The sequence below is a fragment of the Globicephala melas genome, chromosome 7 (genome assembly GCF_963455315.2).
Source record: "Globicephala melas chromosome 7, mGloMel1.2, whole genome shotgun sequence".
NCBI classification, from domain to species: domain Eukaryota; kingdom Metazoa; phylum Chordata; class Mammalia; order Artiodactyla; family Delphinidae; genus Globicephala; species Globicephala melas.
In genome coordinates, this window is record NC_083320.1 from 25405661 (window position 1) to 25423308 (window position 17648).

At 34.8% G+C, this 17648-nt stretch overlaps 1 protein-coding gene across 1 annotated transcript in view; it reads left to right on the forward strand.

The window, feature by feature from the left end:
* Positions 1-17648, forward strand: part of ERBB4 (erb-b2 receptor tyrosine kinase 4) — a 1112005-nt gene that overhangs the window by 1088130 nt on the left and 6227 nt on the right. Inside the window, exons 26-27 of the mRNA XM_030852949.2 lie at positions 15552-15599; positions 16403-16700. Coding sequence (XP_030708809.1) covers positions 15552-15599; positions 16403-16700 — 346 coding nt within the window. The remainder of the gene's footprint in view (positions 1-15551; positions 15600-16402; positions 16701-17648) is intronic.

Below are 17648 nucleotides of genomic sequence, written 5' to 3' on the forward strand. Positions count from 1 at the left end.
TCTTCAGAACCTTTTTTTTTTTTTTTAGATTCCACATATATGTGCTAGCATATGGTATTTGTTTTTCTCTTTCTGACTTACTTCACTCTGTATGACAGACTCTAGGTCCGTCCAACTCACTACAAATAACTCAATTTCATTTCTTTTTATGGCTGAATAATATTCCGTTGTATATATGTGCCACATCTTCTTTACCCATTCATCTGTCGATGGACACTTAGATTGCTTCCATGCCCTGGCTATTGTAAATAGAGCTGCAATGAACATTGTGGTACGTGACTCTTTTTGAATTATGATTTTGTCAGGGTATATGCCCAGTAGTGGGATTCCTGGGTTGTAGTAACATCCATACTTAATTGTTTTCCCTCTCTGGAAGACAATAATAATGTTTAAAATTCTTTGCATATTGGAGACATTGAAATGTATGTTATTCAGATTCATTTGGAGTTTGGTATAATTTCTTCTTATTTAGAGCCAGGTACTGTAGTTCTGTGTTACAGAGACCAAGCTATTGGTTACTCCTGAGTTTAAATGACTAAACTCATTCTTTTACTCCTAATGATCACATATATTTTTAACAATATGAGATGACTCACAGAATACATAATAATAAGTGACAACTATTACCACTTATTATGTGCCAGGTAACATATTAACCGTATAATATTTATTAGTTTATTTAATCTCATGAAAACCCTATGAGATATTTACTATTATTATCATGTTTTGTACATGGTGAAATTGAGCCATGGATATTAAATGACAGAACAGGTAACCTGGCTCTGTATTCCTAGAGGCCATACTCTTCACCACAATGATGCATTGCTTCTCATTCTGCTGCTGACCACTTTTTTTGGTTTGTTTTTGCTGTTTTATCATTGCCATAAGTTCAGTACTCAGTTCTTTAAAAATGAGATGAATAGGGCTTCCCTGGTGGCGCAGTGGTTGAGAGTCTGCCTGCCGATGCAGGGGACACGGGTTCGTGCCCCGGTCCAGGAAGATCCCACATGCCGCGGAGCGGCTGGGCCCGTGAGCCATGGCCGCTGAACCTGCGCGTCCGGAGCCTGTGCTCCGCAATGGGAGAGGCCACAACAGTGAGAGGCCCACGTAACGCAAAAAAAAAAAAAAAAAAAGAGATGAATACAATAGTAAATAATTTTAACTTTTTAATTTATCATTAAATTCCTCATAATTGTTAATTTCGATCTTTAAGGAACTATCTAAATAATCTTACTAGTAGCTGCTTATTCACTAAATCAGACTCAAAATTTTTCACTTACCTCACTCAAATAGCTGATTATTTCAGGCACATATCGAAGAGCATCTATTTATTCAATCATTTATTCATTGATCAAACACTTATTAAGGTGTCTACTATGTATCTAATCCCATGGTTGCCCATTAGAGGCACATCCAGTCCTGCCCTCAAGAAATTTGCAGATAAGTAGCTAGGCAATAAAATGCAATGAGAAAAGTGTTACAATAGGGGCAAACAGAATGCATCTGGGGTCATCTGAACAAGTTGTTTTTTTTAAGAGGGAAGTAACAAGGCCAGCTTTGCTTCTAGTAAGAAAATTATGACTGCTTTTTAAAATCTGAACTAAAACAAAGACTGATTCTCTCCTGAGTCAAAGGAGACTGCATGAGAAGTTTGACCTAAGTGATGGTTCAAACATGTCTTGCATTACTATGTGCTTCTCTTAATGTGCCAGCTTTCCCTGAAAACATCAGCGATAGTAAAGTAGTGTTTGAACTCTCCTACCCTGTTTGGTGGAGAAAGAATTCCTATGTCTGTGTTCCTAGTTCCAAATAGCACTTTAGTGAAAACTTCCTTTGGGGCTTCTGGTATTTAGAAACTCAAGTTGGATGGGGTGGACCCCGGAAATTTAATATAATAACAAACAACCCTTTATTTATTGTGCTTCCTTCCTCCCTTCTGGAGGCGGGTGATGTAGCATTTTTAAAAATTTTATTTGTGGGCTGCTAAATATTTTATGAATGTTCACCTGACCATATGCTTAGGATGAGCTTGCTACTTGTTTTTGCTCTTCTCTTGACCAGAATTTCCAAGCAGGAAAATATGAAGGCATTTCAAAACAAATAATTCACAACCTGGGGTTACATCAAGCTCCCTTGGAAATATCTTCTCCTCCTGCATAATTGACATTCAGTATGCTTCTGTATGGCAACAGACTGGATTAAAATCCTAAAAGTGCTGTCAGTGTGCTGATTTTATTCCTAATTGCTCTCACCTGAGCTTTTGGTTACCTATCTTTCAATAAGAATTTAAGAGATCAGTCATAAGAATGATCCAAACATCCTCTTCTCATGCATTGTTTTTGGCAAAATCTGAGCTACTAGGTATATTTTTAATATTTAGATAAGTAAATTTGGGAGAAAGAAGAGAGATACTAATACAACTAGTTGGTTATGTATTTAAGGAGCTTGCATCCTAAAGGATAACACATATGAAATAGATACAGTTTGTAAAACTCTTGGATATATACTTACAAATAAAAAGAGTAAAGGCTCCTATGAGAGCCTGGGATGTTTAGCGTTTAAGACTTATGGCATGAAAGACAACCAACCACAGTCTCCTTTTTGATTATGTTCATAAGATCAAGTATTAATATTTTATTTTGTCAGAACATAGCTGCACCTTGGCTTAATATCTTCTTTAGAAATGATAAATAATAATTGTGCTAGTACATAATAAAGGACAAAGTGGCCTGGGAAATAAACTAGGGGCTTTTCTTGTCTGTCTAGTACTTTTTTTGTTGTTTGTTTGGTAGACCTTGGGAAAAAGCCTGGAGTATACAATATGTGGAAAAATCTAATCTATTTTATTTTTCCCAACTCCAAGTCATTTATCAAATTATTTCAGATTGCAAAGCTAAGCACTTTTCTGTAACTTAGCTACTTTCTTTCCAAGACATGTCTTTCTTAAGAGTGTTTAGCATACATTTAAAATCTATAAAATGCTTCAAATCTTAACTTATTAAAGAGGTAACACATAGGAATTCTCTCTCCACCAAACAGGGTAGGAGAGTTCAAACATTTCTTATATTACTATGTGCTTCTCTTAATGTGCCAGCTTTCCCTGAAAACATCAGTGATAGCAGGGAAGGAAACATTTAATCTAAGTGCACATTCCGGACTGAGGACTTCTTGGCCTGTTGACAATGCCTCAGCATGAATTCTGAGACATTTATTATGAGGAGTCTGTCTGGATGTGTAGAAATGGTTCAAGAAAATCAAGGCCAACCCATGTTCTCTAGAGATGGGAATTTCTAATGTTTGACTTCCCTTGACTCTAGCACCCTCATCATCTAAAGAAAACAAAAGTAATGAAGATTTTATTTCAATTCATCATAATCTCTACTGTTAGGTCATTCAGTGAATTCATTCTAGCAGCTTAAGGAATTTATTATTGAATATTTAATATGCACCTTTCTGTGTCTAAGTGCTGAAAGATCTCTGAAGGGTCTTGCTTTGATTTACTGCTGTACTAAGAAAAGCATATCATTTTTTTTTATTTTCAAAGAAATGTTCTACGATTACTTTAAATGATGTACTAATCTCTCTCTCTCTCTCTCTCTCTCTATATATATATATATATATATTCAACTGAAACTTGTAAATTATTTTTTATTTGTATCAGTAACACCAATTCCTTTTGACAGTTGTTTCAAATGACATGTGATACTAAATTTGCGAAATGAACTCTATCATCACACAGATAAAAAATAGGTAGCTGTTTGCATACTTTTATTCTAGTATACAAGAAACATATGCTTGCTTGGTTTGCAGCGTTTAGTATGGTGTTGTATGAGTGTTACTTGGACAAGTCAGCATTCAGCTGTATTTTCTTTTTGATTACTAGAAAAAAATATCATGTTGCACATTTATATAACACATTTTTTTCAAAGATATTTACCATGAACATGAACTTATAAAACTCATAAAGCGGGCAGACAGACATTATTATTTCCATTTTACAAATGTGGACACTAAGCTTTGAGGAAAATTTATCTACAGCGGCAGAGCTGTTGGGTGGCAGTTCTCTTCCCTAATCAAGTGCTCTTCTCATGTAGCTTCTTCCTTTCCTAGACATTTAGAATTTAATCTGTTTATAACTTTGATCTTCTATACTATTTAGCCATTATTATTCTAAAAAGCCTTTTTGAAACATTTAAAATGACTCTTCCCTATAGGTTCTGTGATATGCACAGAAATATAGGTGGGTGGTATGTACCACTTAAAATGGATACTTGTAGTGATTTGTGTTTGATCTTATGGGTCAAAACTACATTCTCCATCCGCCTACAGGCAATTTATCCTCAGGGTTTGTCTTTCCTGTTGTTCTTACTTAACAATTTATATTCTTCAGGATAAAGCAGAAGGCTGAGCTTCCTAGACCTACAAAGCATTAGGAAATACATAGATGTCTCAACATAGATGTCTCAAGTGAGTGTTGTCATACTAGTGATAGAATGCTGAAGCTTTATAACTAGATGTGAAATATCCATTTCATCTGTAACCATTCATTATTTGTAAAAATACCTTTTTTTTGTCATTAGTATTAAGATTTTAAACAATGCCTCCAGAAATAGTACCTAATTGACAGGAAGAATGAGTGTACTAGATAAGATATAATATTCAGATAATTGTATTGGGATTCAATTTCAATTTAGGACTCACCCTGAGTATCTGCAGAATAAGATGTGTGTAATATATAATTTAAGGAATGCTAAAATCCTTTATTCTGTAAAACATATCCCACTTCCTGGCTGAAGGCCCTGAGATTCTCATTAATAAAGCCAAACTTTGGGTTTAAATATCTTCTCCATCTAACCATCCTTTGATTCAATATACTTTTACTAAACATTCACCATGTCCATGTCCCTGCCTGTGCTAGGTATCAAGGATATAATGGTAAATTTAAGTAAGTCCTCTTCTAAATAAGAAAGAAGACATACCAATGAAGTAAATAAACAATTATAATACGGTTGCTAAATTATTCACATGGGGCACAGAATAGGTTCTGGATGATATTTTTGAATCAAAAACTAAGTGTAATCAGGGCAATGATAACATTCCATGGAATTAATATGTAATCAAGGCAAAAAAGCTAGAAAGAGCATTGAGGAAACAGCTGGAGCCTGGGCAGAGACTGGAGGTGACAAAGGTAATGGACCATGGGAGGAACTGCCAGCACTTTGTTTGACTGGAGGCATAGGAGGAGAGAGCAGAGAGGTGAAGCTGGAGAAATTGGCAGGAACCATAGCTACCAAAAGCTTTCAGTGCCACAGGAAATTGAGACTTGTTTTAACTTGAGGCAAGAAGGGGTCTTGTAGGTTTTTAAGCAGGGGGATGAAATGTGAATATTAGATTGGAGTAAAAGGAAAGACAAAGATCAAGGAGATCAACTAGAAAACTATTACAGTAGTCTAGTCAAGAAATTAGGTCATCATTAAGTTCATCACGTGTGCTGTGCCTGTTTTCCCTAGAGAGTCCTGGTATACGTCTATTATCCTGGCTTAATTATTAATAGCACTTTCTTTTACCCTCAAAATCTCCATTTAGAATGATAAATTATATGGCACCTTAAAACCACAACTAAAATAGTATCAATGAGGATGGAGAAAATGGTTGGATTCTTGAGGTATTAAGATGTTTAAATGGGTAGACTTTGGATGCTTATGAAGAGTGAGATAGAGTTGAAGTCAAAGATGACACTGAGATATTTAACTTACACAAGTAGTTAACTTGTTGATACCATTCACCAAACAAAAAATATAAGAGAATTCCATTTAGTGTCAGGAGAGGAGATGTTCATTTCAATTTTGAAAATGTGACTTTTGAAAAACCATGGAACATTCCAGTAGAGATGTCAGGTCAGCAGTTAATTATGTGAGTACACATTGGTACTCAATAGTTCAGTGTTACTTGAGGTGGGGCTATTATGATCTACTACCACCAATTTGAGAAAATTTCTCCAAATTAATCAGACTACATGGATGCCCTCTGGCCTAACTACAGCCCAGTCCCCGAGAAGAGGATAAGGCTGTAGATAAGAGAGGAGGTTTGGGCGTGTAAGTTACTGACTCAGAATGTTACATCTTCTATGGGAGGATGTTATGATCCCATTTCCTATAGAACCAGGACAAGAATCAGTGGGCTCTGGAGTCTGTCAGGGAGGAGTAAAAAATCATGGGCTTGAAATTGAAAAGGAAATGTAGAAATCAGACTTCATTGCTCTAGAGTTTCACCTGGCTTGCCCCTGACTAAGCTATGCAGACATAATCTAAGGATACCAAGCAGATTGATTTTTGTTTCATAGTAAACCATAAAAATATTTTTCTAATTGGGCCCATTGATTTTTGCTTGTTAGTAACTAGCTGCGTGACCTTGAGGAAAGTCGCTTTCCATCTCTATTACCATAGCTGAAAATAGGGAGAAAGCAATTGGGTGATCTCTGGCATCCATGTCAGATTTAAATTAGACTGTCCAGTTTCTGGTCTATTATATTTATTTGCCTTCTTCATATTTTTTATTAAACTGTTAGCCATTTTAGAACTTGAAAGGAAACTATTATGACCATGGTTCTGGCTAATCTAGGTTGACTTTGACAGCAAACGGTTTAAATAGGAAACTAAGAAGTATTGGTCATTTTTTATTTTAGGAAATTCCAAAGTGGTTCACAAATAGATGCAGGAATTCTTTATATATTTTTCTTCTTCCTTTTTATATGCAGGAAAATCAAATTTGGGGGATTTTTGAAAATGGTAAAAACTCCTTAGACTATGGGCAACAAGTAGCTCTCGGGGAGAGGTTTTTTCTCTTGGGGTACTGCCTTTAATCTGATATTCATTTTGGCTCAGAACAATTGTAAATAGCAGCCAGCTTCTGTGAAATGTAACTGGTGTTTGCTCTGGGCTGATGGGAGAGCCATGTGCTGTTTGCTCTGTTAGTAGCTGTACCCAAGTATGCACAGTACATTATTCAGATCAGCTCGCACAAACCAGATGTCCTAATTCCAGGTGGACTGTTAGAAATCTTTTTATGTACAGCAACAGCTGTGCCACCTGCTAGCTTAAAGAGCAGTAGTTGGACAAATCAACCATTGTAACCAATTCACTTTTTATCTGGTGAACAGTTTGCATAAACTAGCATAACAAGATATATCCAACCTAATCCACACTGAAATGATAGGAACACTGAAAGTGTTATCTGTATTTTGGTAACTTGTTTGCTTGTTACCAACACCTATCATTTAAGACACTGAATAAAATCTATGTACCAAAATTAGATTTATAAAATTTGCAATTCTGTTTTCTATATTATTTGTTTTCCATCTCCTAACACACAAACTATGCCCTTCATATTTTTTACATTCTCACACACAGATTGCTCTAAATACTGTCATTGTTATTTTGAATGTATAATAAAACTTCCAGAGCTTGGATTATTGCTAAAGAGGAGGTTGAAATATAAAGTATTTTACTGTTGCTTATTATTTGCAAGTAAATAGAATAACTCTGAATAACCACTAAACAAACATTTCCAAGTAGAACCTTTGTAAATGGTATTTCAGTGAACACGATTCATTTGCTGATAAATAATATCCACATGTGAAAAACAGTGGAAACAAAGCAAAAACAAGCCCACAAATGGGCTAACAACCTGTAAAAGAAAATGTGTTAGTTTGAATGAGTTAAGTAAAACTTTGTTATCTTGTTTTAAGCAATTAATTTTCTTAATGTGTATATGAATACATATATACACATGTGCACATGTGTGCAGACACACACACACACAAACACACAAATTGTGATTTAAGTCAGTCTTTACTAATAGTATAAAAGGAAACCTATTATACCCAGGCCAAGACTTAGCATTTCAAATTCTAAAGTAATGGCATTCATGACATTCAGAGTGTCTATAATTTTGTTTGTTTGTTTGTTTGTTTTCATTTTGCCCTATAGATCAGCAGTCCCCAACCTTTTCGGCATCAGGGACCGGTTTTGTGGAAGATAATTCTTCCACGGACCGGGTACGGGGGCGATGGTTTAGGCGGTAATTCGAGCCACGGGGAACCATGGGCAGGCAGATGAAGCTTCACTCACTCGTCCGCCGCTCATCTCCTGCTGTGCGGCCTGATTTCTAACAGGCCACAGACCGGTACCGGTCCGCGGCCCGGGGGTTGAGGACCCCGGCTATAGATTACTTAATTTTTAAACTATTTCTGTATTTCCCATACATTATCTAATTACACAGATAGAGATAAATACTATGAAAGTGAAAATATGTCAACTGACAATAAGCATATGTATAATTACTGGCTTTTATAGCTAGAAGGTTTAAATAATATTTTCTCTCTACATGGAGGCTAATCTGTTTTGTAAGTAAAGTATCATTTTAATCAACACTGCTTTTAATCAAATGATATAAGGACAGCTTTTATTTATAGTACTTAATATTAGGGTATCCCTTTTGTCTAATAAACATATAGCCTATTCAATAAGAAAAAAATGATGTATATATTTGTCTTATAACCAAAGCTGCATTAAATTCACTTTAAGACTATATCAGTATATGTTTCAACTGTAAATAAATGCCATCATGGTTTAAGGCAAATGCTTTTGGCTCTATTGAGGAAAATATTTTTTTCTGAAAAACATCAAATTTACCTCCAAAACTCTAAAACTGACTTTTTATCATTTATTAATGCCAATTTGAGGCTGTAAGTATAATGGGATGTACATTAAAGGGAGTCTCAGGGAATCTTGTTTCTAGTACTGTTGCTAACTAGTTGTGTGATTTGAAAAATTAACCTAACGTCTTAGAGCATCAGTGTATCCATCAGTAAAATGGAAAATTTAAATTATAAAACTTCAATTCAAAATTTTATCTTCATTAGTCACATCCAAATGTGGTCTTGCCTCCCTAGAGCATAATCATATTTTGCATATAGTCTAAGGTATTTCATAGATACTCCATTTAGAGAAAAGGGAAAAAAGAAAAAAATAATTAATATACTTTAAAAAAGTTTATGTGAGAAAAGTTTATAAGATGCCTTTGCTTTAATGCTAATCACATTTTACAATATTTAGCAATCAATGGTATGGGCTTCATGCAGAATATTCATTTTACATACATATAATTTGATAGTTGGAAGGGATCTTTCCCGTTACCTGTTTTATAGCCCCATTCTTCTTTTCAGAGCTAAATAAACTGAGGGTTCAAGAGATTAAGGAATTTGTTAAAAGTCACATGGTTTAATGACAAAAAGTTCAAGAATGTAACCCTAGAGGTAGAAGGACCTCATGTGGCTGCTTGCTCCATGTCTATGGTATTTTCGTCTTCAAAACTTGCCTGACCTCAATGCATTTTTCATGTACTAAGAAGTCTTCACTAAATAATCCTCATGATATTGGGATAAAAAACAATCAAGCACAGAGACAGATAACTTTTGGATGTACTTGAAGAATTAGAGTACCTAAGAATTTGGACATAGTAAAGGCTTAATGATTTCGTTTAGACTCAAACAGATAGTGCAATTGAACTAGGTGTTCTCAAGGATGAGTTTAAAAATTAAGAAAAATAGCTGTGTACTCTGTAACTGAAAAGAACTGTCGCAATATGTTTAAGGAACCCCCTGGAAGTTCTCCTTTTTAGATTTCTAGCTACATATGTCAACTAGTAGCTAAGTGATAATTAGGAAAAGGTTCAGATATTACAACATGCTTGTGAAAAGAAATTTAAACAAAATAAAGAGGCAAAAGAAATGCAAAAGAAAGTTGCCAGAACTAAAAACAAAAATACATTTAGAACTTGCACCCAGGATGAAGAGATATAAATTCTACATGATTACTAATCTCAAGAAAGGTGACAGAATTCTTATTGCTTATCTTGAATGAAGCTAAGGAATGTTGGCACTAATGTAAAATCACATTTCTTTATATCCTTTCTTTTTTGACTGTGCTAATAATGTTCTTCAACTTCATCATGTAATACGAACACACTTAAAACCGAAAGGTATGAAGTGAGGAGTTTTCAGCTCCCATTTTGTTGACTCATCTAGCCATGAATATTTTAAGAAGCAATATCTTCTTGTTCTACTAATATTTGGAAAGGCTATAGGAACTGCTGCCTGGGGTTACAATAGCTTACTTACCCTTAGTGGAGCAAGAAGAGGAATTTATTGACTAAGTCCTGGACTAGGAACAATAAATCCATAAGCAAGAGTGCTGTCATGGAAGATCTTTGTGCTCTCCCATTATGTCAAACCATCTCCTCCTGCTTCAGGGTTGGTTTTTGCTCTTGTCCAGGTAAGAGATACATATATGTGTGTGTGTGTGTGTGTGTGTGTGTGTGTGTGTATTCTTCCCTAACAGTCGTTTTTTGTTGATCTAAAACCATAATGTGTGTATGTATATATATATATATCTTCTATTAGCACTTAACATTCTACTTTTAGTTCCTTTTCTGTTTAAGTCCTTGTAGTAAATTAAAATGCAAGTAAGATGGGAGGGGCAACATTGTAAGGCATTTTCAGTATTTTATAACTAAGGCTAGTTAATTTCTCAAATCTCTCCTTCAGATTCGTTTTTCATAAGAAAGGGAAACCATGAAATCTTATTTGAGAGAAGAGTTGAGGCATTATGCAGGGGCAGAGGGAGGGGAAACAGAAAATAGAAATGCTAAAGTCAAAATCTACATGTGGCATAATAAAAAGATGTAGGATTCAGAGAGCCGCCAGTGGCTGTGTGTGTGCGTGGGAAAGACTGTTATTTTCCTTGAGGCTCAGTTTTCTCATCTTCAAAATGGGAGTCATAATTTTTAATAATCATATTTACCTTGAAAGGTCATATGAATAAATAAAACCTAAAATATTTTAGTCTGTGGTATATGGTAGGTATACAATACATGTTGGTTTCCCTTGCTATTTCTCAATTTTCCTAAGAGAAGTAATATATTCATCTGTGAAGGAGTAGACTTTATAATTAAGTTCTAGGGTTAGTGAAAAGTGAACAAAGAATGAAAGCACAAGTTAATACTCCTTCAGGTGGGGCTTAGGGTCATTATTATTAATTTATTTATTTATTATAATTTTATATCATTATAATATATTTTTATTTATTATTATATTATCATTATTAACTTGTGTGTGTGTGTAAAAACAAAGTTTTTTAAAGTAGCATCTCACGTAATCAAACTAAATAAATAAATGAGTACATTAATAAATAAACACATATCTAAAGAGACAAAAGGCATTTTGTGTAACATATGTGTTCACACATATGCATGTGTGTGTGTGAGCCAGCTGCCTAGATGCAATAGGCTTCCCCAGTTCTTACTGGTTTGAGGAATATGAACACATTTTGCTTGTTTTCTTCTGGTTGCCTTATGGAAAATGAAGATTCAAAATCCAGATGTCTCAAACGCTGGTATATTGAACTTAGTTGTAAAAAAGATATAGAGGTATAACCATACATCAGGAATTGTACATAACGAAAGAAAACGAAAAAAAAATTTATCTATCTGCTACCTGACCTGTGAAATGTGAAAATGCCCATCAGAGTGTTAAGGATATATTCCAAGGAGGATAAAAAATTGAGAACCCTTAATAATTACTATGTGGAAGTGTCTAGGTAATATATCAGTGCTGGTGGATTAGCACCGTCTTATAGAGACACGTGCCATTTTAGTTAAAAGGATTTAGAGTGATTCTTGGCCCTAGAAACTTTAATTCTATAGTTAATATTACAAGTAACAATTATCTGAAGATTAAAAACAACTCTCTCTCATTAAGCACATGTTTAATTTAGGTAGAAGTTAGGCATTAAGCATGTATTTTTGTTTGTCTCCTAAGAAGATACATTTGTATAATATTTAGAAAAATATCACAGGACACAGTTCATCTAGTTAACAATTAAACATTTCCCAGGAATAATATAAAATAAATACGTTTTAATTAATACGATAAATATGAGAAATGCAATACATGTAGTAAGACAAAGGTTCAAATCTTTATCATTCAACTGAAAAGTAAATTTTAGGACATGATGTATCCAAAAGTGCACTTAGTACTGTATTGGATGTATTTGTTGACATTTGCCATCTCTATAACCCCTGGCATTTGGGTCCGAGTTAATCATACAGTGTCCCAGTGATTGTGGCCACAAATTAAACTTGACTCTCTTCATCACCCTTACATATTTCCCCACCAGGAGCAAGCTCCAGATCACCTGCCAGTTCATAGCCCACCTCTTTCTATCTTTGTCCTGCTGACTGTAAATCCCCTCACCAGTTAATTGAACAGATGTACCCAGTGCTGCTTCCTGAAGATCGTCAAAGCTGGGCTTTGACAGACAGCAGAAAGTGGCACAATAAAAAAAAAAAAAATGAAAGCCTTTTAACTGAGAGCACTGCTTTGTTCTGCTTAGAACGTTAAGGTCACTGCAGCTCATTCTGATTGTGGGGATCTTAATTTTTACTCAACCAATTTACTTGCAGCTGTCATTCTTTCCAATATTAAAAGTTCAGCTTTTCAAGCGTGGGGAACTGGGGGATGGTTGTGTGGGGAAAGAGAAGAGCTTGTTACAAACTAAAAACAGCAAAAACAAGTAAAGTCTGGCTTGGCTCTCAAGTACAAAAAGTTATTTTCAAAGCCTATAAATTATGACATAGTGATTAACATGTAATTTAAATATATTTAAACAACAATTATATCACATTTCCAGCCCAGCTAATTGGCCTCACAGATGTTCCCTTGTAGCTGCATTGCCCTTCCAGGGAGATATGAATGAGATGCTTTTTATCATGGAAAAGGGAAAAAAGGCAAATGGAAAAAATGGAAACAGAAACATAAAAAGCAGCCAGTAACCCTAAAAACAATGAATGCTAAGGGAATTTTGTTTAGCTTTTTTTCCATTTTAATGCTGAAAACTAGAAAAAGCATGAAGACACTCCTATTACTGTGATGGTCTCTGGCAGTGTGTCTAGATACAGAGTTGGCAGGTTGCTGACTGAAAGACTTGTCAAAGCAAGGACAGCGGATCCATTCTAATAAAGCGTGGCTGCACTTTGTGTCTTGGAACAGACTAACTGCAAGAGATCTAGTTATTTTTAATACAACACCTTTACAATTGAAGGCGGTCTAGCCCAGGTAATGAATATAGATAATAAAGTATTTCCTGATGAAGAATGACTTGTGAGTTACTCTTTTGATCATTTATCTCTCAAGTTTTATAAAATGTTAAATGTGCAGCAGGCAGTGCTGTTTCCTCAGCCGTGATTCTAATCGAACATTACCCAGTATAGCAACTCTTGCAAAAGAAGAGGTCAAAGGAACACTGGTGATTATGAATATTTTGGAATACGTTGCCTTTTAATATCTAATCATGAAATTGAAATAAATTCACTCCAGCCTCACCTTACTCTTACCTTTTCTTCTAATAATCTCAGGTAATGTTTGATAGTACAATGTAAATTACAAAAGGCCACTGGACATGCCTCTCCTAGTGTATCATGGTATCTCCAGCATCTACCGTAATTCCTGTGCTTTCACTGTAGCAATTTAATAAATATTTGCTAAATGCTTGCCAAATAATCCAGGTTTAATGATAGGGTAAGGCCAAGGTTGTAATATGATAAAGGTCCAGCAGGCAGGTGTCATATTTTTGTACCAGCCCTCTATTTTACATATCACTGGACTATATGGAAAATTTATTTCTCAAATTTTATGAACAAATGAATTTTATTTTATGACACTCTAAAAGGTAGCAAAATGTACCTATATTTAAGGTGCTATGGAAGACAAGTAGGCATTTTAAAATGCTTCTTTGATGAGAAGCCTTGGCAATTTGATTGCTTGACTTTAAACATTTGACTTAGCAGGTGTGAACATTTAAATTTCACATATTCCCTACATTTGTATAATAGTACAGAGCTTAAAAAGTTCATCTATATATAATATTGTACTTTATCTTCATTAAGAATAAAATAGGCCAAGGATGAAAATGAGGGTCCGAGATATTTCACGATTGACCATATCACTTGTAATTGGGACTGGAGCTTGGAGCTTCTAACATACCATACAACAATCTGTCTATTGTACAAAAGCACCTCCTATGCAGTGCATATTAAATATATCTAACTTTCCATTTCATAATCTTCAATGTGTTGTTAGTTATGTTATTAGAGAAGAAAAGAGATAAATATTTTCTATGCCATCATGTAATTGACTCAGTTATGGGCAGAGTTTAAATGTAAATTCAGTGTAGGGGTTCAGAGTTTGTCCCTTGATTCGTCCAGCAGGCTAAGTTAATTAAGGAAAACTATATTATCTAGTTGTTATTAATTTGTATTAAACGGTTAATCTCCATGGGACCATGTTCTTAGATTAGTCTGTGAATCTCTAAATTATAAAAACGTTGATCTGGAATAAGATTTAGCCCTGTTTCACAGATGTTTCAAGACGTTGTCTTTCAGGTTTATTTTAGTCATCTCTGTACCAGAAGGTAGAGAATGCAAAGTTCATAAACTCAACTGTTTTTATTTGCATTATTCATTATTTCCAGTGCTAAGAAAAGTGCCTGGCGCATACATAGACCATGGTTTCTCAAGAAATGTGTTTAATAAATGATTGATTTTATATATATATATATATATATATATATATATATATATATAAATAAAAGTTTTAGCTAGGAAACAGAGGTTGTGTTCATACATCCCCTGTACTTACCATAAGGAACGTTGTCCTTAATATTTTATCATATTTTTATATTGACTTTTATTTAACCCATAGGCTAGAGTTTTAAGCCATAAGACTGTCTTTTTTTATTAATTGCAATCTAATTTCAACTGATTCTAAATACATAAAATTAATGTATGCAAAGCATGTTTCCAGTAAAGAAACGATTTTCCAAGATTTTCTGCTTTTTCTTCACTTAAAAAAAAAAAGACTGATGAGAAAATATTATGTACCTTTTTATAAAAGAGGCTAAGAAGTTGACCCTTTGCTGAAATGGGGAAAAATAAATGTAACTTGATAGCAAAAATTATTCCAGGCAAGTTGAAGTCCACCTCTATCTCCTTTTAGATAAGTTTCTTCCTATGAGAGGAAAGTTAATGCTGTGGTATGTGGCCATTCCAGTTATTTAACATGTAACAAAGGAAAGGGTTCCTCATTTACAACTCAAGTTAATTTACTGCTTTTCCCTTTCTTCCAGGGTTAATCAGAAGAACATTTATTGTCAACTTTATTTTTAATCCATTTAAAATTTTACTTTTTCTATATAATTCTTCTTTACAGGGATTGAATTAAAATATTCAACATCCTCAGAAAATATAAATAAACTTGCTTGTCGTCAGAGTGCATAAAATTTTACTGTTTAGCAAACGTCACTGTTGTGCATGTTTTCCCCTTTGATTCATACAACTCATGTGGCTTTTCTTTTTTTTTTTTCTGTTCTTTTTTGTTTTTTTTCATTCATGTTACCTCTTATTACATCCATCATTCCATTTTTCTTTCCTATTAGAGTGAAATTGGACACAGCCCTCCTCCTGCCTACACCCCCATGTCAGGAGTAAGTATTTCACAATCAACCTTCATCTTTTAGGATTTTTGGTCTTTGCTTATCATGTTTCCTCCCTTGCCTCACCATAATTTCCTCATTTTGCCTTTGCCAACAGTGAGTTAAGAATTTACTGTAGATTGTGTACCTGCCTATGTAGATATGTTTTATCTCAGTAGATAATCCAGTGTTGAGATATCATGCATCAACAGTAGCTTTTGATTTTTATCTGAAGAATTTACCTGGGCTCATACATCATGCTTCTGGGTAAAGAGGTTATCTTTACTTCCACGATTATAGGTCTTGGGCTAAAAAGTCAGAATCTCAGTGGTGATTCTCTAGTTAGATACTAGAGACTCAGAGTCACAGTAACCACAGACTAGAAGGCAATAAGGAAACATCACCATTCAAACTGCATCACTGTACTTCTGTTCTTAATGGCAATTGCCTATAGTTAATGACATTGCCATTTGTCTTGAAGAGTCACTTTGAATTTTTACATTAAAAATAGGCAGTTGTGGGATAGGAACATGAAATACTTTTTATTAGATCATGTGTTAGGTGGTTAGTAAAATTAAAATATATATTTCCAAAATGTTTTCCCACAATTGATTTATTTTATAAGAAAAATTGGAATTTTAGGTGTTTCTAGTCTAATTCAAACTCATTGACTATTAGGGGTAAAAACTCAATTAAGAAACTCTGACTTTGCTCTGAAAGACAAATTTCCATATTCTTTTGGCTATTAACATCCATATTTTTGACAGCTATTCCTAACAATACCTTTGGTCCAAATGTGTTTCTACTATTGACAGAACCAGTTTGTGTACCGAGATGGGGGTTTTGCTGCAGAACAAGGAGTGCCCATGCCCTATAGGGCCACCACCAGCACGATCCCAGAAGCCCCCGTTGCTCAGGGGGCTACCGCCGAGATTTTTGATGACTCCTGCTGTAACGGCACCTTACGCAAGTCCGTGGCACCCCACGTCCAAGAGGACAGCAGCACGCAGAGGTACAGCGCTGACCCCACAGTGTTCGCCCCAGAACGGAGCCCACGAGGAGAGCTGGATGAAGAAGGTTACATGACCCCTATGCGAGACAAACCCAAACAAGGTACAAGCAGAATGTTCAGAAATGATTGCCACTCGACATTTGTCTCTATCAAAATAAGCAAAGTATGGAAGGGAAATTGCCAAACTATCTGCCTACGTAAAATGTGTGATCCACAAAAGGCTTAGGCTGCTGCTATTCCTAGTAAGCTTTCTGAATCAAAAGCATCCACATCATCTAGGGGCTTTTTTAGAAACCAGAATCTCAGGCCCCACTTGAATAGGAATCTGCATTTTAACAAGATCCCCAGGTGATTTTTATGCATAATCAAGCTTGAGAAGCACTGAGCTAAACATATCTTTATTGGAATATTTGAATGAGGTAGCATATCACAAGATTTCAGAACCCTTACTCCATTGGACTTATTGTGGAGATCATAAAGACTGATGTTGTTGGTAAAAATGTCCAAAGCTTTCAATGGCACCAATAAAAGACTTGATTGATGCATTAAAATGGTGTCATTTAATGACCTAGTTTATTATAAGAAATTATGACTTCTTGTATGATACATTTCAAAAATTAAAGTTCTGACCCTGCATATACTTATATGTATACCATCACATCTTGAAAATATTCATAGCTTGTGCCTTTACAAAGAACAGAAGTAACTTTACAAAGTTAGTAGTAGAAATGTTAAACACCCAAATCAGATAACATTTCAATTTGAGAAAGCCTCTTTCCTTTTATGTTAACAGCATCAGAAAAAGAAGATGGATGACTGTTATTAAAAACCGGTGACTGTTTCTTAGAGTCTTCTAAGTGTCACAGTAAACTGTATTTTAAGACTCTGAATAAAGGCCCATTGTCTCACTTAATATGCAGTTATATTCACTTTTATAGTATGCAATTAAGGGATGCCTAAATACATATTGTCAATAATCTATTAAAATATATCCACCTCTATATGTATGAAAGTATTACTGTAACGAAGAATTGGATGTTGACAGTAGC